The sequence below is a fragment of the Perna viridis genome, chromosome 2 (genome assembly GCF_037379345.1).
Source record: "Perna viridis isolate PV_CMFRI_1.1 ecotype Kerala chromosome 2, ASM3737934v1, whole genome shotgun sequence".
In the NCBI taxonomy this organism is placed as follows: Eukaryota; Metazoa; Mollusca; class Bivalvia; order Mytilida; family Mytilidae; genus Perna; species Perna viridis.
The window spans coordinates 20,868,185-20,889,515 of record NC_142446.1 but is presented as its reverse complement, the minus strand read 5'-3'; the positions used below and the strand labels follow the sequence as shown (position 1 = coordinate 20,889,515).

Sequence of the window (21,331 nt, the reverse complement as noted above, 5' to 3'; positions counted from 1 at the left end):
AGTGCAAATTAGTGCAAATTGTATTATAACAACGAAGTAAAATTTTGAAAAGTTTTCAGTGTAAAATTCATTGAAATAAATTGAAGTCATGTTTTATTAGCTTTTAGAACTAAATAATACCTGTTCCTCAAGCTTAGCACGTCTTTCTTCTTCCTCCTTCTGTTGCCTTATTCTTTCATTTTCTACTTTTGCTTCATTCAATGAATTGATAAACGTGTCTATGATACCGAAGAATTCATCAGGTTTTGAATCATCAGGTTTGTCTCCGAAACATTTCACTGCTTCTTTGAACTGTAATTATTAGAAATGGTCCCCAATGATTCAATTATAAGTGACAGCTCAAGATTGCAACAAAGAAGAAGAGACGTACATATAAGCTTATGTCTTCTAATTATCAGAAACGAAATATTGCAGTATTTGTTATACATTTACCGTAACCTGTATAACTACCATAGAGTGTTAAGTTTTGTTCTAAATTTAAATTTTGAAGTGTAGTTTAAAGCAATGAACCCAAAAGACTGACTTGCATTTAATTTTTTACTTCTAGTAACTAAAATGTATAGTTATTAGAATAATATAACAGGGCTAGACAATAACGCTTGTCTGATTATCTGATTGCCCGATACCAGAGTAAAAAAATGGTAGGACAGGTAAAATTCAAAATAGTTTCCCCGACGGGACAAGTAAAATTATTTTGTATAAAAATATCAAATTCATCTTTTATGATATGTAAACAAAGACAAGCTAACTAATAAGCAAACAAGAAGAACAGAATTGAAAGAATCAATAAATATATCATTTATAACTTGTAACCAATAATTCAAAACTGGTTCTTAGTCAAATAAAACAATGTACATAGAACACATCAATAATTGTAAACCAGTCTCATCCATCTAAATCAGCGGTGTGCTTGATAGACAGGGATTTAATTGTTAAAAATAAAATGATAACATGATTGAGACAGAAAATAAACAATGGCAGACACATGTAACAAAGGTCAACAATGATTTAACAAATTTAGACAGAGATGTCAGAAAAATAAAATTTGGTTCTAATTTATTATTAAATCTATTTAATCAAAGTTGATTTTTTTTGGAGGGGGGGGGGCATGTTCCATTTTCATTTGGACAAGTAAGTTTTGGTATGTACTTGTCCTATGGGACAAGTTAAAAAAAGTTATTGTCAAGGCCTATATTTTTGGTTGTAGAAGTATAACTAAACTTGTTATTGTGAAGAGATATTTAAAAATATCTAAGTTTGATGCACAAAAGGTTTTTGTTGATAAGGTTGTTGTCTTTTACACTTTATACAACTACCTTCTTAACTTTTGAATCAGAGTTATTAATTCAAAAGGACACATGAGAAGATTTACAGTAGTTTTTAAATATCAAATATTAAATAATTAGAAAAATATTCAGTATACAAAACTCAGATCTCTAAAGGTATGAAAATTCATTTTTAAAATACCTAAGATACAATACACTAAGAAGTTCAGATGGGAATTCCTTCAATGTATTCTGCCAAAATGTAATGGGTTTCTAGATGTAAGAAATATACCTTGCTGATCATTTCAATATAGGCTTCCTCTATCTCAGAAAAATTGTAGGAAGCTACAGCTACAAAGTCTGTCATCACACTAACAAACTTCATACTCCTGCCAAGAGACTGCTTCTCAAAGACAACAATTTCCTGAAAAATGGAAATTTTTTATTTAATTTAATAGGGACTGAGTGTCTGTGACATCCTACATACATAGATTCTCTGTCAATACATGAATGGCTCAAATCCTTCTGTGAGAAGCGACATATGCATTTAGAATGTGCTTGTTTTAACTTTTAACACAGATACACATCAAGTGTTATAGGAAGTCTTGCATAATCCTGTTGGTCAAGATATCAGCTATACATGTATAACAATATCACTGTGAATTTTCAGTTAAGTTAAATGTTAAATGTTATTTGAGTACAAATAGCTCCCTCCCTCATAGGCAAAGCCTAAAATCATATTATTTGAAATTCATGATCAAACATATTTTGACTTTTGGTACTTATTTCAATAGAGCTGTTGCATGAATATTGGGTAATATTGTCTTGAAGTAAAATATGCAAGCTAATATGTCATTCTGATGAAAATACAGAACAGGAGTGGAATCATTTGAAAAAGAATGTGATAAAGTGAATATAATTATATTCAGCAGTTACAGAATAGTTGTGGATGGGAAGATTGCCCCCTTGGTTGACAAAATATTACATCAGGAACACCTAAAAGACATCATGTGATAAAGAATTCGTGTAAGTTTTATTGAATTCCATTATTTCATTCAGTGGTTTCAGAGGAGTTGTGGATGGAAACTGAGAACAGACCAACAGATAGACACTATAATCACTATATACCTCCTGCATTGTGGGGTTTAAAAATATAGAAAACAATTCATTGTTGACACTTCACAGTTATCATAATGATACCAAACACATTTTGCCGAAAAAGCATATCTATTTGAACATAATCTGACTAACAACAGGTAGAATATGACACTGCTATAGTATTCCGACAATTTGCTTCAAGTTTTTATAAAACTTATCTCTGTCATTATTATTGTTGACTTTAAGAAAAATAGCTAGTTTATTTTCATCAATATGTTGTGTTTATCACCACAAATAATGAACAAAAATAACATCTATTTTCATCATTACTTTATAAAAGATCATGGCATCTGAACAGTTGATGGTAAGTGCATTTATTTCATATCTCAAAATCTCCTATGTTTCTGCATCAATATGCACAATTTACCCACTTTTCATTCTCTGGAGAGGCATAATGTAACAAGCATAAAATCATATTTACTTACCTTCTCAATCTCGGACAGACCTGACTTCAGCACACTCATGTCTTTGTCTAATTCTACCAAACTGAATAAAAGATAATAAAACCAACCTTCGATAAACCCTGTCACATGTTACTTCTGTATTAATCAGATGTGATGAAACATTTTTACGTAATTTACTTTAAGAAGTAACACTTTTTGTTTGGATAAAAAAAATAATGATTGAATTGTTAATCTTTGATGCTACATTTAATTATAAGGAGAAACTGTTATATGTTTTCAGTCTTTTGAAATAACCCCAATGCCTGTGGTGCAGGTTATTTGATGTTATTTTTTCATTGACAGAAAAAGTATAACAGTCATTCCTTAAATGCATGATATGACTTGAAAAGTCTTACATCTTATTTCTCTGATTGTTTCCGGAAGATTATACCTCGTACAAGGTGATGATTAATGTTCTTTTTTTTTTTTTTTTTAATTTTAGAAAACAATTTTCAACAATTATGCTATTAAAAAAATTAGAGATTAAACAAGCATGGTTTTACTATGAAGGATCTGTTGTTCAAGTTTTAAACATGGAGCCTCTTTAAATTCCTGTATACTAGAAAAACGACGAACAAAGCTCGCTTGATGATACCCCCACTTCCTGCTAGATACCATACAGGATACCTCATAAGTGATTTAAGCAGTCAGATACAAAGTTAGAGGAGTACAATGGAAACAAAGAATAAAAGAATCTGTGAAAGTTACATCAACTTCCGATCAGCAGTTTCAGAGGAGTTGCCGATTAGAACAGGATGAACAAACAAACTCACAAACACCATAGTCACTATATACCTCCCGCTTTTCAAGTGAAGTGGTATAAAAACTAGAGCCTGAATTGCTCACCTGTCTCGATAAGCAATATTCTATTACTATAAAAGTAGTTCTAATAGGTCTAGTAGTGTGAGAGGAGAAGGTTTTTGAAAGAAATAACATTAAATTTAGCCAAAATAAGGACAACAACTACAACAATGTTTAACAGATTTAATCAATTAGACTACTTATAGATCTCACCATTCCAATAACACTTTTACCCGTGGGAGAATTTGGCTGAACCTAACAATGTGAAAAAACTTCTGTCTGACCCCTATGTTCTATTTTTAGTAATGGCAGCCATGTTTTTCGTAGTGTATCAAAAATCCCCACATCAGTTCTATACAGAACACCCTAAGAAACACTCATACCAAGTTTGGATCTACGTGTAATTGGTCTGGTAGTGTTAGAGGAGAAGTTTTTTGAAAAATTGTTAATAATGACGCTGGAAGATGACAACTGATGCCAAGTGATGGCAATAGCTCACATGGTCTTTTAGGCCAGGCGAGCTAACAACATTTCAAGAAAAAGACCTAGCAGATAACATTTTGTTAGGTTATAATGACAATCAATAAAAGGATACTCACTTGACTTTAGAAGCCAATTTGACATCTGGAAGCTCACTCTCCAATGGCATTATTTTGGGAAACTGAAAGCAAATCGAAATCCATTTAATACCATACAAATTCATAACAAATCTGATATTAAGTTGATTTCATGTTACAATATTACAACTGGATAATGCATTATCTTACTGAAATAGCAATACAGTTTATTAGGAAAAATGTTCTATGTCTTAATCAAACATGAAATTATTGCAGACAAACATTAGACACAAAGAAATCTGGACTAATTATGATACCTTCTTCTCCAATGTGTCAACAAGGTAGTGAAGGAGTGTGACATTTCTATCCACACTAGATTTGGTATCAATCATGTTGTTTACACTGATAAGTTTGAAACCAGTAGCATTTCCTCGTTGTCCTCGGTTCATGAAGTTACCGAGGGCCAAAATGATCTCTAAAAGCTGCTTAAATTTAGAACTCTTCATCATGGAGGAGGAAGAGTCTATCACAGCTGTAAAAAGGAAAGCAAGAACCACCTAACACAAATATCTAAGAATCAAATAAATAAAAAAATGAATATGAATAGCATTGTCTAATACTCTTACAATATAAACATATCTATACTAAACACTGTATAAAATAATTAACAGTATAAATATCAAACAAGTGTTTTCAGAATAGCAAAAAAATATTAAATATAAACACTGTTACAAAACAAACAAAGCAACTTTTAACCTCATGCTTAAGTCATAATAGAGTATGAACCTGATGGTGCTATATACACATTGTTATATCTTAAGTCTGTTAATTATGAAATAAGAACTACAATAACTTGAAAATAACTTGTAGACAATAATTTACATACCATTTACTTTTGGCCTTATATCAGCAAGTCTCTCTGGATATTTTTTCTTGAAATAAAGAGCTTTCAGTATGGATTCATAATGGAAAACACTGAAAATTATACACACATATATTTAAATACATGGATACAAAATCACCATGCATATGTAAGTCAATGACAATGTCCTTGTCTGATTCAGAATAATCCAGAACAGGGTTTAGGGAAATTTTAAGAAACTAAAGTGTGATGGCTGAAGAGATAGACAATTGACAATTCAATCATTATACATCTTGCTTTATTAAAGGGGCCAAATATATTAATTCATTACTTGAAAAACTAATGCAATTTCATAATGGTAACATTAACCAAAGGTTTATTTAAAATGAGTGTCTCAGTTCATCAAGCCAAGCATTAAATCATAAACTTACCGACTTGCTTCAAACAAAAACCTGTCCGCCCTTGCCATATTATCTATCTCTTGAGAATGCTCATTCAATATTTGGATTTCTTCTGAAGTTGGCACAAATTTTAAAAGCTATAATATATCAAAAATAGTATTGTTTACAAAAGACTGCTTAAATAACTGCAGATTATAACCAAAGCACAAAGAAACTAGCATTCATATTAATTATAGCAAGAGCACAAAGAAATGATGATACCATAAAAATCGTATTATAAATGCTTTAATAAGAAATTACAGTATACAGACTTAGGATTGATTAACTAGTCACCAAAAGTGAACACATTCTTTCTATAAAAGAAGCATTTATGATTCTGACAACAATAACAACTTACATACTGTAGTACATTAATGATCACCATGAATTTCATCATATCTATTACTTAAGATTGTACAAGTTATAAATTTTAATATGTAACTTACTTCTCCTTAAAAAGTACCAGTCCTTTTATTTATATTGAAAGAGTTCTTTCCCCTTAGAGTGTACCTGATCTATCACCATAGATTGTAAGTGTTCTATCACGATAGATTATACCGGTCCTTTCATCTTTGATTGTACCTTTTCTATCACCTTAGATTGAAGTAGTTCTATCCCCTTAGATTGAGAGTTCTGTCACCTTAGATTGTACCAGTCCTTTCACCATAGATTGTACCTGTTATATCACCACATATGGTACCTTTCTATCATCTATAGAGTACCTGTTCTATCACAATAGATTGTACAAATTATACCACCTATATCGTACCTGTTCTATCATCATAACTTGTACCAATCATCACCTGTACTGTACCTGTTCTATCACCTTAGTTTGTACCAATCATCATCTATACTGTACCTGTTCTATCACCATAGTTTGTACCAATCATTACCTATATAGTACCTGGTCTATTACCATAGTTGTACCAATCATATCACCTATATTGTACCTGTTCTAGCATGTCTTTAGGTAGATCCTCTCTACTGTCCATTGTAGTCACTGCCTTTATTACTTCCTCATTTGTTAATTTCAATTTAGACAACAATATAGTACAATTTTGAGCACGTCTTCCATCTATCACAGTTAGTTCTTTTTGTTTACTGGTTTTGTTTGTTTGCTCCTCACCATCAATAATCTGCTTTTGATAAGCAGAAAATGTCTTTTCAAAATTCACTAAGTCCAGTTTTGAGTAAACCTGAAAAAAAAAATGAATGCAAAAAAATTGGCATTTTAAAACCAATTTTATATATTTTTAAAAATTCACATTTATGTAAAAACTAACAATTATGAAGACCAGTCCCAAAATTGTAAATGACTCTTAAAAATTCAATGCTTTGCAAGAAGACAGCTCGATACTACTGTGGATCCAGGCTTTAGCCAGGAATTTTAAAACTTAAATTAATTCACTTGTGCACTAACCAAAATTGTACTTGTCAACACTGTTATAAATGAATTCCTGGGAATATCTGCCAGGGTGTCTGGAGAATGCTGAAGGTCCCCAAAGAGTCAAGGGAAAAGCTTTTGCTAGAGAAGGAAAAAGCATCCGTGCTGAAAACCATTTTAGAGTTTAAAAATGTTACTTATTTTGAATTAATTAATTCAATTCTATAGTTGGGGGTCCCAGACGATGCATATATGCTTCTATCACAACAAGCAACTGATTTAAACAGATTAAGATATCAATTCATTTTTAGATAATTAAATTTCAGTAGTAAAATATGCTACCAAACTGAATTAAAAAAAATTGTCTTTTAACTCATGGACAAATTTTTTTATGATCTTATTTTCCTCAAGTTGATAGAGAATTCAAATAAGGAATATCTGCCTTGTTGTTTTCTATTTGAAATAACCCTAATGCCAGCGGTCCACACTTGAAATTTACCTGCTTGAAATTGACTAAAATAGAAGTAGCCTCCTTTCGGCCCATAATTCCTAATGGCTTCCAGTCACAACCCCCCAAAATCAAACTCAAACTTCCTTTAAGGAAATGGCATCTTGTCTTATAATTTCATTGAGATCCATTCAATAATAGTCAAATTATTATCTGGACATCTGGAAAATTCTTTATTTATGTCCCTCATTCTGAAATGGTTCAAGTCTTAACACCCAAATTAATCCAAAACTACTATCATACAAGTTATAGCATACAAATCAAATGTCTACAGACAATGATGACACAGATGACTACAGCACCATACCATTAAACGACTGCAAATTACTTGTGGTCATATAAAAATCAAGGCAAACCATCCTAAAGTGGTAGGAAAGTTTGCAATAAAAATTTAAACAGATCCATCATATTACACTTAAGTACCGGTAATGGCATTAAAACAAGTGTCTCAAGAAAACACGGACATACCGTCATATACAATTCCAAACTGCAGTGTTTGTGTTTGTGTCAGAACCCTACCTAATTCTTATATCTTTGTGTTTGTATCAGAACCCTACCTAATTCTTATATCTTTGTGTTTGTATCAGAACCCTACCTAATTCTTATATCTTTATATAAACATAACATACCTTTTCAGGTTGAAGACGTTTCCAAATTGTACCAGTCAAAGCCATCTATAAATAAGAACAAAACAACTACTATTGTGAACTAACTCAAGGATATCTAATTGAAATACCTAATCATAGTAGTGGATCCAAAAAGAGGGTGGAGGGGAAGTACCCCCCCCCCTCCCAAAAAAAAAGGGTTTTTTGCCTTTCTTTGTTCCGAGTTTAGTTCTATTTAAGCCCCAAACTTGAAATTCTTGATCCCTGATATCACATTGTACTGTCCTTTTTGCAAGTGGAATTTCAAAACAAAAACAAACATGATCATTACTCAGTGATGAAAACTGGTCAGTTTGGCTTATGTGGGTTTACACTAGAAGTCATGTAATGTTTAGTTAACACTGCCTTATTTAAGTAGTGTATGCGACCTGTTTTAATTATCTCTCTTTGAAATGGCAACCTTCATTCTGACTGGTTTACCAGTACATTGCCTCAATGAATTAAAAATAAAGTATAAAAAAATGACAATAACTTACATCTGGAATTTTATCCCAGTTAAGTGATTTCATTGGTTTCTTTGGTTTAGGATTGTTACTGGTTACTGTGCTACCTAACATCATCCCTGGAGCTGGCGGAGGAGGAGGAGGTGCACCTACCATTATAAATATATTCAATCATTTATACAGCTTACCTCATAATAAAAAGGTTATATTGACAACTTCCTACCTACAAACTAGAGTAAGTGGCATATCATTGTGTGCTGCAAAATATGGAATGCAAATATACTTGTCATTTAAGGAGTAAAGCCCGGAACACCTAAATAGACCTCGATAAAAAGAAATTTTAAAATGTAGATCTTTTATATTCTTCTTTGAACTACTTTAAAATATGACTTCTGTAGATCAATATATAACATTTTGACAATTCTGTTAGTTTGGTTTAATGACAGGGAAATAAAAACTTATCAAAAACTAATTTTTACTAAAAAACTGTTTTTGATACTGTTATTCTACTAAAACTCCTCACCCATTACTTCCTTAAGACTTGAAAGTGACAAACATTGGTCACTTTATATATTAAAAGTAAAAAGGTAAACTGACTAAAAATCTTAAGTGCTGATTATTTATCGGAGCATAGAAACAACTTTATACTGTGGTGTGAAATGTGTATTTTACCTGGTGCAGGTGGAGGGGGAGGTGCCATTGGTGGGGGTGGTGGGGCTGGAGCAGATGATTTATAATAGGTATCAGCTGATGAAGTAGATATCCCTACTTTAGCATCATCAGGAATACTACAGGAATTAATCACCAGATCTGAAATCCCACTGCCCTGTGGTTTGGCTGCTAACTACAAAGTAGTATATTAAAATTGTTTTGTATTCTGTAGAAAAAAAAAACATTATATTAATTAATTTTAGCAAAACAATCTCATGTTTTTTTTTTGTTTGTTTAAATGCAAAATGTCTTTCAGAAAGATTAACAAATACAGAAGTGCAAAAGTCTGTATTTTTTTCATAATAAAAGGTGTTAAGATGGTCATACCTGAGCCTTCAAAGTTTCGATTTCCAAGTTAAGTTTATCTATCACTTGTTTTAGATCTGACTGGCTGTCTAGTTTGGCTCTCATTCTAGTGACAGTAGCGGCTAACTCATCCTATAAAATAAAAGACTTATCAATTTTTAGATGAAGAATTTATTGTTTAAATTGTAACTTGAATAAGTAGCAAAATTAATCAAGTGAAAATAGTAGCATACACTGTCATTGTCAAAGATCATATGTGAAATAAAACTGTAACCATAAATTTGCATTTCCCACAAGGTTTATAAATAGTTTTTTCTTTAATGTTTTAACTGAATGATAATCTTTAATACTGGTTTAAGAAATATGACCTGTAGATCAAAAGTTTAACAATATCCAACATCTCGCACATTTACAAATATTGTTTCATTTCACTTTTTTTCATAAATGTTTAAACCTGCCATAAAATTAAGTTGCAATAACATTTAGTAACTATATTAACATTATCATTAGTATTTATCCTACATTGTAATTATACTCAAATAAAACCCTTTCAGCATAGGAAAATAACTTTCCAAAAAAGACACTGTTTACCAATTTGAATTTTCCCAACAACTTTAATAGGTAAAAATTACTGCCTTTCACTTCCATTAAATTAATCAAAAATATTAATGAAATGAAAAATTTGACTAATAAGAATATTAAATGGAACATGCTCAACACATTTAATGTACTTGACACATTTTGCAACACTAAATTTCATAAATGCAAAGTTCCTATTTAACATCTTTCAAGGTAAAAAAAAAGAAGAAAACTTAATCGTTAGTATATTTGAGGTAAAAATAGAACATAGTAAAGCTGAATAATTGCCTGAAACATTTAATTGATTTTGAAAGAGATTCTGATTAATATAAAATAAATTATTTTATGTTATGTAGTGGTCAGAATTTGTAGGGAAGTTCCCCAGTGACATGAATTATGTTAGTCCTGAAGGATCAAAACCTGACAAGACAAGAAATGTCTCCATAGGACAATGAAGCCCCTGCAAATACTAAAATCCATTTCAACACTGAAACTGAATGAAGCATTATAAAGGACAAATATCTCATAGGCACATAACAATCAATCAAACTAAGTCTTTGTCTGAATTTATTTGCTTTTTCACAAATTCAAATCATTCCCATGCTCAAATTTAAGCCATGAAGTATTACAAAACCCTAAAAGCCATCCCAATCGTTCAGGCAAATAAGAGTTGAAAAGTTTACACATGGTATAATCCATCAAGATGCAACCCCAAATCAAACCCAAATCATTCAGTGATGGGATGCTGAAATTTTCACTAACAAAAATACAGTTCACTACAAAAGCAACAAAACTTTTCCCCGCAAACAGGAAGATTACACACACCCATCAAGGTGAAGCTGAACAGGAAGATTACACACACCCATCTAGGTGAAGCTACACAGAAAGATTACACACACCCATCAAGGTGAAGCTGAACAGGAAGATTACACACACCAACTAAGGTGAAGCTGCACAGGAAGATTACACACACCCATCAAACTGAAGCTGAACAGAAAGATTACACACACCCATCAAGGTGAAGCTGCACACCAAATTTTAAATTGTTCCTTTAAAGTGTTGCTGCAATATTTGCAAAGAAAAATTTACAAAACCCAAAACAAAAAGCTGTAAACTTGTTCTGGCAAACAGGAAGTTGATGTGCAACCCCAAAAAAACATCCACATAGTAATATCCATCAACTTGAGGCTGCATACCAAATTCTAAATAGTACCTATGCTGAGATTTTTGTGACAAAAAAAATGTTAAAAACTTAAAAACAAAGCAACAAAACCACTGCACGATTTTAATGCACAAGAAAGAAGAAAAGCTTACGCAATGTAGAAATAAAAAATACCAAGCTGCACACTGAACTCTAAATTTTTCCAAATAAAGGTTGTTGAGATTTTTCTATGAAAATTAATGGAATAGATATGCACATGTGTGAACTACAGTAAAACAACTGATATTATCAATTAGTTACAAAAAGAGTTTTAAATCACCTTTTCTTCATTTTTGATATCACATTCATGTTCTTTCTTTGCCAGTTTACCTTCCATCTCTTCATTCTGTTTTGACAGATCTTTTAATTTTTGCTGTAGACTTTGTATATCTGTCTCACTAGTCATTCTTTAAAAGATGTATAAAAAAGCATAAAAAACATATCCCTGAAATCAAATGGAGCATTTTTTCTATAACCAATGTAAAGGAAATTTTTGTCAAAATATTGTCAATTACTGTGAAAGTCTTTTAAATCATGGATACCAATTTTTGTGGATTAGGGAAGAAACACAAGTTTGTGAATTATTGAATTTGTGGTTTTGAAGTCTTCAGAATACACACCAATGGAAATCTCCTTTTCGTTGGCCACCAAATTTTGTGGTATGGCCTACCCATGAAAACCACAAAAATTAGCACCCTACAAACAATATTACGTTCACAGTAGAACAAAATTATCATGAACTGCACATACAACATAGCATTACACAGTCCTAAACTATTGCAAAATAAAAGTAACTAAAAACAAGAGGCTCCCAGGAGCCTGAATTCCTCACCTGGTTAAATTTTGTCTTTCAATGGCAATAAATTTAACAAGAAGTTGTCAAACAATTTTAACTCAAAAAGATTTTGGTAGGACTTATCATCAGGACCATTACATGGCTTAACAAATTACATGAAAATATGACCACAAATAGATCTCATCATGCTGAACACTTTTACCCTATGTCAGAATTTGGCCAAACCTAATGGTTTTGGAGATATATGCGAAAAACTACATCCTGACCCCTATGTTCTATTTTTAGTAATGGCGGCCATTTTTTTTTGACAAATCAAAAAAAAAATTTAAACACAATTTTGTGCAAGATATCCCAAGGAACATTCATACAAAATTTGGTTCTAATTTGTCAAGTAGTGTCAGAGGAGAAGATTTGAGGAGAACATTTTTATTCCATCAGAATTTGGCTAAACCCAAAGGTTTTGGAGATATATGTGAAAAACTACTGTCTGAGCCCTATGATCTATTTTTAGTAACAGTGGCCGTATTTTTTGACAGATCAAAAATCTAAACACACCTTTTGTGAAAGATAGCCTATGAAACATGTGTGCAAAGTTTCATATAAATCTGCTCAGCAGTTTCAGAGGAAAAGATTTTTGAAAAATTGTGAATGGATGCATGGATCCGGAAATGGTAAAAAATGCCAGTCATCGACCGACAAATTTTGCAAATGACCGATGACAATTTTCCAATATTGGACATAAAAAAATTTTCAACCCTTATAAAATACAGTCTGCATGGTTTTATTAGTGTATAAACATCCTGTCTATCAGTCTCCTAATTGTTTATTGGAAATTAATTGACAGGTATGTGTCAATTTTAGCCGATGTGCAGCCACCCGTGACTGTGATTAACCTGTAACTGATTAGTTGATTGCATAATTGAACTAACGGTACACGTGCAGCCCCATTGCCTATATAAATTAATTGAAGTACCTAGGAGAATCTTCATACATTTATTAATTAATAAAAAAGATTGACAAGTCCACCATTTTCCTGCCGATCTTTCAAAGGTAACTAAAGCACATGGAACTGAAACTTCGAATCAGTCGTAGATGTAGTTTGTAATTATTAATTCATCGATTGAATCATTTTAACACAGAAGTTAACAGACCTTTTAAATAAATAGGCAAAATGTGTTCACATGGCCCTTGGCCAGGCGAGCTAAAAATAACAGGCAGTAGGAAAGTTCGAATGCCTATCTAAAGGAAACTTGCAAACTTAGTGTCAGCTTGATATCTACTAGCATTAAAGGAAAAAAAATAAATTTGTATGAAATTTATGACGCTAAAAGCCAATTAAATTTTGTTTGTTATCATTGGTTTAGATATCATTGAAATGGAACCAAACTTCCATTTGTAATCTATCCCTACTCATTCACATAACATAAAAGAAATCATCAATATGATTTCTTAACAACAATCTCAAATATTTTTGAAAAGAGACAGCAAATGTTTTATATACATTATAAAAAAAAATGACTATTGGACATTTGCTCAATTTTTCAATTTCTCAGTCAATGACCAGTATTTTTTACTATTATTGAAGCTTTAATTATTTGACTTTTAAGTTAAAAGCATTCAATCTCCTTTACAATAAGGTCAACATATTAAAAGATAAATGATATTTTCTCATAAATTTCAATTGTAATTCAAAATGTAATTCTTTATCGAGGGGCCAACATGGGTTCTAATGACTAACTTTCCTTTAATGCTACTTACTGCCTGACCAAGTTTTTAACATTCATTTCTACTGGTCCTACATCTGGATCCTTGCCATTTTTCTGTTGTAGCACCACCTGTTGTACAATCTGGTCTATCACCTTCCACAGTCCAACAATATTTACATCATTACCGACTAAAAATTGAAATATATATATTAACATGAAGTTGCCATGTATCCCCTCACTCATACAACAACCCAAAGAAACACATACTTGATATTTGACAGCAATCAAAGTCTATTACAACATATGCCCCATCTTTATAAAGCCACATTTGATATCAATCTGTCCAGTGGTAACTGAGGTTTTTTTAAGAAAATTTTCTCTACTGAAAAAAGCAAAAAAGCTAACAGCAGGGGTGAATCCAGGATTTGAGTTTGGGGGAGGTGGGGGGGCATTAATTGAATTAAATGCCATGCAAAGCAAAGTAAAAAATATTGTGGGGTGAAACTTGTGAATTTTTCTTCTTACCAATTTAGGGCCCGCCAGTCCTTGAATCCATGCCTGAACAGAAAGTTGATACTGTACAGCAACTAAAATCATGACATGCTCATCTATATAAAGCCACATACCTTATTAGAAACAAATCCACTGGGAGTCAAAATAAATCCGACAAGATTCAGATGGACAGACAGACATTTCGTGGATTCCAATATACCAACCACTCATTGAATGGGGATGTAATGAAGAGGAAACTTCACCGTGTAATTAAACTTAGGTCTCACTAACCACATCTAAAGTTTCCATTACTTTCCATGTTAAACAAGAGGCTCCCAGGAGCCTGAATCGCTCACCTGGTTGAATTTTCCCTTTCAAGGACAATAAATTAAACAAGAAGTTGTCCAACAATTTGGACTCAAGAAAACTTTGATAGGACTTATCATAAGGATCATGTCAGTAAATGAAAGTCTAAATCTATCATAGTATTCAAGACATTGGCTGAAAACTGTAAAAAAAAATTTTCCCCTGTCAAGGGCAATAACTCTTATAAGAAGGCGTCTGACAAATTTTATGCCTGAAGACTTGTGCAGTCCTAAAAATAAGGATCATTTCTGCAATTGAAAGGATTTGGCTAAGCCTAATGGTTTTGGAGATATATAACTACTGTCTGACCACTATGTTCTATTTTTAGTAACAGTGGCCATGTTTTTCGATGGATCAAAAAAACCCACTTCAATTCTATGCAGGATACTCCAAGGAACACTTATACCGAGTTTTGTTTCAACTGGTAAAATAGTGTCAGAGGAAAAATAGCAAAAAACTTTGAAAAAGGGCAATAACTCCAACATGGCTTAGGTCTCACTAACCACTTCCAGGTCAAATGGCCACCCCCTAAGTAGTACCAAAAAGACACTGAAGCTTGACATTTGCATTGAAAGTGCATTATTTGGGTGTATTATGATTAAAAGTAGTCAAAATAAAGCTGAGAATGTGTACTTTAAAATCATATATGTAATTAACTACAAAAGTGTATGAATATTGTTTACATGTGTGAGTAATTTGCCTCCATGCTGTCAGTTAGCAGAAAAGGTAAAAATGTGGATTTTCAGTATTATTTATTGAAGTAAATTTTGTGAAGAATTTCCACAATTATCGTACCATTAGCATAATGATTTTGGAAGCCTTATTTTCCAAGCTTCGCAACGGTATGCAACTTTAAGATGTCATTTGTCCAGGGAATTCACAATGAAACTTTGAAAATTACTTTTTTAACATGTAAAGTAATGGAAACGTTAGATGTGGTTAGTGAGATCTTAATAAATTAAAATTAAAATTTGAACGCAGATAGATCTCATCATGCTGAACACTTTTACCCCGTCAGAATTTAACTAGGCCTAACCGTTTTGGCAACATATGCGAAAAACTATTGTCTGACTCTATGTTCTATTTTTTAGAAATGGCAGCCATGTTTTTTTGACAAATGAAAAATCCCATAATCGGTTCTATGCAAGATACCCCAACGAGCATTCTTACCAAGTTGGTTCCAATTGGTCGATTAGTTTAAGAGGAGAAGAGTTTTGAATAATTGCTAACGATGACAACGACAATGGACGACGACGGACGCCAAATGATGGCAATAGCTCACATGGCCTTCAGCAAGGTGAGCTCAAAAGGAATTTTCATAATTTCACTGTGAATTCCAAGGACAGATTACATCTTAAAGTTACATACCATTGAGACTTGGAAAATAAGGCTTTCAAAATCATTATGCTAATGGTACGAAAATCTTAGAAATTCTTCAAAAAATTTACATGAAAATCCTCATTTTTACCTTTCCTGCTAACTGACAGCATAGAGGCAAATTACTTACACATGTAAACAATATTCATTTACTTTTGTAGTAAATTACAAATGTAATTCTAAAGTACATATTCTCCGCTTTATTTTGACTACTTTTGATAAGAATACACACAAATTATGCACTTACAATGCATCAATCGAAGTTCAGTGTGTTTTTGGTACAACATAGAGGGTGGCCATTTGACCCAGAATTGGTGAGACATTACATTGAGTTGTTGTTCATGTTGCTACAGTTTACAGTAGCATACTGTGAAATTTATTATAGATACATTTAGTAATATGTATTCAAGTTTATGAGCAAAAAATATCTACACCTGAACCTGTTCTACATGCTCATTAATAATAGAATTTCCTTACTGTGAAAGTACTTTAATTTGTGGGTGTCAATTTTCGTGGTTTGGAGGGAAATGACTAGTTCTTATACATGTATTCTTGATTTCATAGATTTGAGAACTACATTATACAAACAAATGGGACATTTCCTTTCTGTTGGGAACACAATTTCACGGTTTACAAAACCACAAAAACAAATTGCTTAGAGCCGTTTAACCTACAATTTACAAAGAAATAATTTTTTATGCTATTAAGCCATTAACTAGAAATTCTTAGACCTCAAGAATAGATAACCCCTTCCCCTGAATTCACTTACTTGACCCTCCCCTTTCAGAGATGGCTAATTATTTTCAAACCATTCTTATATTTTACATGAACATCTACATATAATGCCTAACTTTCCTCTGAAATTTCATTGAAATTTAATCAGCAGTTTGGGGTAGTGGTGTTAAAATTTATAAAATCCTCAAATTGAATTATCTCCCTTAGCAGACAATCAAATATAATTATCTTTCTTCAAGCAAATTTACAAATATGAAACCTAACTTTACTTAAAAGTTAATCAAAATCCATTTATCAGTTTTGAAAGGTGTGATTACAAGATAATAAGATGTGGATTATCTCCCTTCACTGGCATCCCATGATAGAACTTTAACCTTCTTTCATGTACATAAAAAAAATGACAAACCTTCCTCTAAAATCATTAAAATCAACCAAGCCGTGTAAGAGAAATCACAATTACATGATGCTAACAAAATATCATATTGTCTAAGCACCGTAGAATGAATTTACCATGACCGTAACTAAACAAGAGGCTCTAAAGAACAACATTCTATTTTTGTAAAAATCACCGTAATTTTTCTTGGATAAAAATTTCTCATACCTAAGGAACAACCATATTAGAGGAGAAGATTTTTGAAAGAAATAACATTAAAAAGAGCAAGAAAAACATCGAAAAAGGGCAATAACTCAAACATTGCTTAACAGATTTACACAAAAATCACCGAAAGATTTCATCATCATGTTAAACACTTTTACCTTGTCAGGACTTGGCTAAACCTGACAATTTTGGAGATATATGCTAAATACTTCTGTCTGACATTTATGTTTTTCTTTTTAGTAATGAAGGCCATGTTTTTTTGACAGATCACAAATACCCACATCAGTCCTATGCAGAACACCCTAAGGAGAACATTTATACCAAGTTTGGTTCAAATTGGTACAGTAGTGTCACAGGAGAAGAGTTTTGAAAATTTCTTAAAGACGACAACAAAGGACACAGAAGACAACGGATGCCAAGTGATGGCAATAGCTCACATGGCCCTTTTGGCCAGGTGTGCTAAAAAGATTAATAAATTACTAAATATTTCAATTTTTTTTTAAGTAGATAGGCTATGATAGATAAGAAAATCAGCCCTGATTACAAACCACATATCTATTCTTACTTACAGGGAAGTAAAATCAAATGCTGCATGATGGACATAAAGTTTGGGTAAGCAGTACTCATTGTCAGCTTTTTTCTCAATACATCGAACATACTGTAAGCACTCTTAGTGTCTACATGGGTCTGAAAGTAATAGGATATAAAACCATTTCATTTCTGTAGATTCATTGAAAAAATGTGAACCTGTTCTCATAACATTTTATAAAGCAAAATCAGAAATTTCTTTAAAGATCACCATGTGTTAAACCCTTTCAGGAATCTTCTAAAATCAATATAAATTTAATGAAATTCTTGACACATTTTTAGAGAGTAACCACTAAAGAAACAAAGTCTATTGATATTTTTGTTGTATGAATACCTAGCCGAATTGCAATACATACATTTTCAAACCTTGAAGCTAACTGTTTCTCATCTGCACTTCTAGTCATTTCAAAGAAATCTAAATGTCTGAAAAAGAGATGAACCAAATTGATAGTAAGAGTAAGCAATAAGCAATCTAATACTATGGTTAAGTATTAAATTCAAGTATTCAATGTAAGGCCATACAAAAAAATGCCTAGGTTCTCAGGCCACTTTTAAAAAAAATTGATATGGAGGGGAGACTTTTCATTCTTTTTTATCAGAAGCAAGTTTTCTTTTTTTTTTTTGAGAAATTTCATCGCATAGAACACTTCTGTAAACGTACAGGATGTTGAGAAGTTAAATAAAACACTCCATGGCATTAAAACTTTACTGAATTATGAGATGTGGCAAGAAATAAAAGCCATCTCTCTGCCATGAGACAAAGATTCATTTTTACTGATCAATGTTAAATAACAGCCTCATTCACATCATACTTTTTACATTTCTGTCAAGCATGCAAATGATTCCATAACAAATCAAAAGTCGATTCTGGACTGGATATGAAAATTTCCGGAACAGATTCAAAATTTCCGGATTTTACAGTAATAAAAGGCGCAGATGTGGGAGGGTTTTTAAGGAAGCAGCGTTGCCTGAGAACCTAGCATATTTTTTTTTAGCCTAAAAGAATAATATAAACGTGTCTTATTTATATTGTGTAACTCTATCATATAACTTTTAAAAACTGAGCAATTTTAAGAAACCAGACTATGATCTGAAAAGTAGCAGTATTTACCTATCTAATGTAGCATTTCCATGTCCCCTCATTTTCTCTATCACTGGCTGGATACCAAGCATAAGAAATTCATATCGAAGATGAAGTCGAAATTCTAAACTTTCCTATAATATGGATATTTATTGGTTAAAAGCAATATCATCTACAATTTGTTTAATTATGAAAACAACAGAACAATTATTGTTTCTTCTAACTCCTATGATAAGAATATAATTCAGAGGATCTAGAAGTGATATCTTCATTCAATTTGTCATTTCATTTTCCAAATTAAACAGTGAATAGTGTACTATAAAGAGTTGTGTATAGTCCATATATATGTACTATCTATATCCCCAGTTTAACCTTGAGATTGAAGGGAATAGTTTAAACATTTGACATCTTTTATTGAAGAATAATCAACTCATCAGTTGTAATTAGCCATGTGATACTGCATGTATACAACATTTTAACACATTCATTTTCATATCTTTGTAAGATGCAAGTTATAAAAAGGAACATTTGCATATGAAACAATTTCCCATTCAATTATTTTTTTTTATCACACTTTAATTTGCAAGAATTTCCATATCAAAAGTCAAAGTATGGTTTTGAAAAATGTGATACAAAGTTAATGTTTTCTTAAGAAGACAAAGATAGTAGGTTATGTTGGCAGTGGACATGAAAAAAATGTAATATTCTTGAATTTTTGATTGGGTAAATGATATAAATGAAAGGACAACAGCATGGGGATTTAATAGGTGCCTTTCAATGTCAGCTTTATCAAAATTAACGTCTAGTAAGATTTTGATTAAAAATTTATGGTATTTTTTTCACTTTTTACAAAATTACATGCATGTTTGTGTATAATCAACATCCCTATCTCCCATTACTCATTGCCAGGCCAAAAAAGTGTGGCCTATACTCAGTTTTTTTAGGGTATTCAGATCTCCCTCAAAACTACCACTTTATGTCTTATTACATGTAAGTATAACTTAACATAGTTTTAACTAATAACTTCAAATCATTCACTCTTATCAGCATGTTTTCTTACGACATTTATGTGTACCATATTATCACTCACATCAAACCTCGCTAGACATCGTTATTTTGAGAAAAAAAAAAAGAAAAGTAGAAGGTAATCAATGAGATTGTTTGCTTTTGTCTCGGCTCATGACTTTCTACAACCAACAAAGCAGGTATAATCTATACTGTACCTGTCCTGGACCATATCTTAGAGCAGCATTGATGAAGGACATTATTGCTGTTTTTAGATTCACTTCCTCTCTGTACTTCCCTGTACTTCTTTCAAGGTCAAATATCAAACTCTATAAATATAGCACAGAACATTTAAAAATCAACAATGGAAATCAAAATATGATCTGTAAAGAATTACTAACACAACTTTTTACAGAATTAAATAAGAGATTGATAATAGTGAAAACAAACTAAGGTCTGTTTCAGCTGACTTCTCAAATCTTTTTATTCTGGATTTTATTGTTATTATTTGTGACCATGTCACAGAAATCAAAATAAGGATTAATGTTCACAATTCTCCTACACAGAGGAATATTCACCAGGATAGCAGACCAGTGACTCATGATAAAACTGTAAGAGGTGGTGTTGCGTTAACAATGATTTTTGGAATGTCTAGTGTGTTAGATCAGCAAAGGAAATAGTGACTTTCAATGCATTAGATCTACAGAAAAGATTTGTACATTGAGGGCATCAGATCTGCTAAGGAAATTAGGATGCTCAAGATCAATAGTGATTCAGACCTGAAATCTGGTTCTTTCAGCAGCATATTTCTGGTAATGTAACATAGCCTCTAAAACTTTCTTATGTCCACCAGGAACTAGACACATGGCACCAAGGATTTCAAATACAGCAGTCTTCGTCCTGACATTTTCTGTTGATAAACTCTGTGCTATTATGTTCACACTGTCAGGGTAGGCAAACACATGAGCTCTCCCTTGCTACAATTAAATGCATAAAGTCACCAAGTAAGTACAAATACAACAAATTACAGTCAAACCTTGTTAAGTCGGAGGGACCAGGCAAAAATGTTCAAGTTACTCAAGGTTTGAGTCATCCAAGGTCAAGTATAATCCAGAAATGTATTGTTCAGTGATTGTTTCTGCTTTTTTAATGATTTAAACATATTGTATTGCTTGATCATACATGTATACATTTTCTTCATTTTATCTGTGTACTTCATGGTGTCTTCTTTATCGTTTTGGGAGATGATTTTTATGTGTTGCGT

At 32.1% G+C, this 21,331-nt stretch overlaps 1 protein-coding gene across 5 annotated transcripts in view; it reads right to left on the bottom strand.

Annotated features, from left to right (window-relative positions):
- The window catches only part of LOC148624017 (disheveled-associated activator of morphogenesis 2-like), a 43,422-nt gene that overhangs the window by 5,870 nt on the left and 16,221 nt on the right, over nt 1-21,331 (bottom strand). For all 5 annotated transcript variants that reach the window (XM_088566424.1, XM_088566427.1, XM_088566425.1 and 2 more), the window contains 19 exons: nt 20,847-21,044; nt 20,286-20,396; nt 19,093-19,196; nt 18,338-18,404; nt 17,963-18,080; nt 13,878-14,013; nt 11,604-11,730; nt 9,565-9,675; nt 9,199-9,370; nt 8,560-8,675; nt 8,048-8,092; nt 6,477-6,722; nt 5,518-5,624; nt 5,111-5,199; nt 4,542-4,756; nt 4,267-4,328; nt 2,849-2,909; nt 1,558-1,689; nt 121-291 (listed from right to left, as the gene is read on the bottom strand). In XM_088566424.1, coding sequence (XP_088422550.1) covers nt 121-291; nt 1,558-1,689; nt 2,849-2,909; nt 4,267-4,328; nt 4,542-4,756; nt 5,111-5,199; nt 5,518-5,624; nt 6,477-6,722; nt 8,048-8,092; nt 8,560-8,675; nt 9,199-9,370; nt 9,565-9,675; nt 11,604-11,730; nt 13,878-14,013; nt 17,963-18,080; nt 18,338-18,404; nt 19,093-19,196; nt 20,286-20,396; nt 20,847-21,044 — 2,388 coding nt within the window. The remainder of the gene's footprint in view (nt 1-120; nt 292-1,557; nt 1,690-2,848; nt 2,910-4,266; nt 4,329-4,541; nt 4,757-5,110; nt 5,200-5,517; nt 5,625-6,476; nt 6,723-8,047; nt 8,093-8,559; nt 8,676-9,198; nt 9,371-9,564; nt 9,676-11,603; nt 11,731-13,877; nt 14,014-17,962; nt 18,081-18,337; nt 18,405-19,092; nt 19,197-20,285; nt 20,397-20,846; nt 21,045-21,331) is intronic.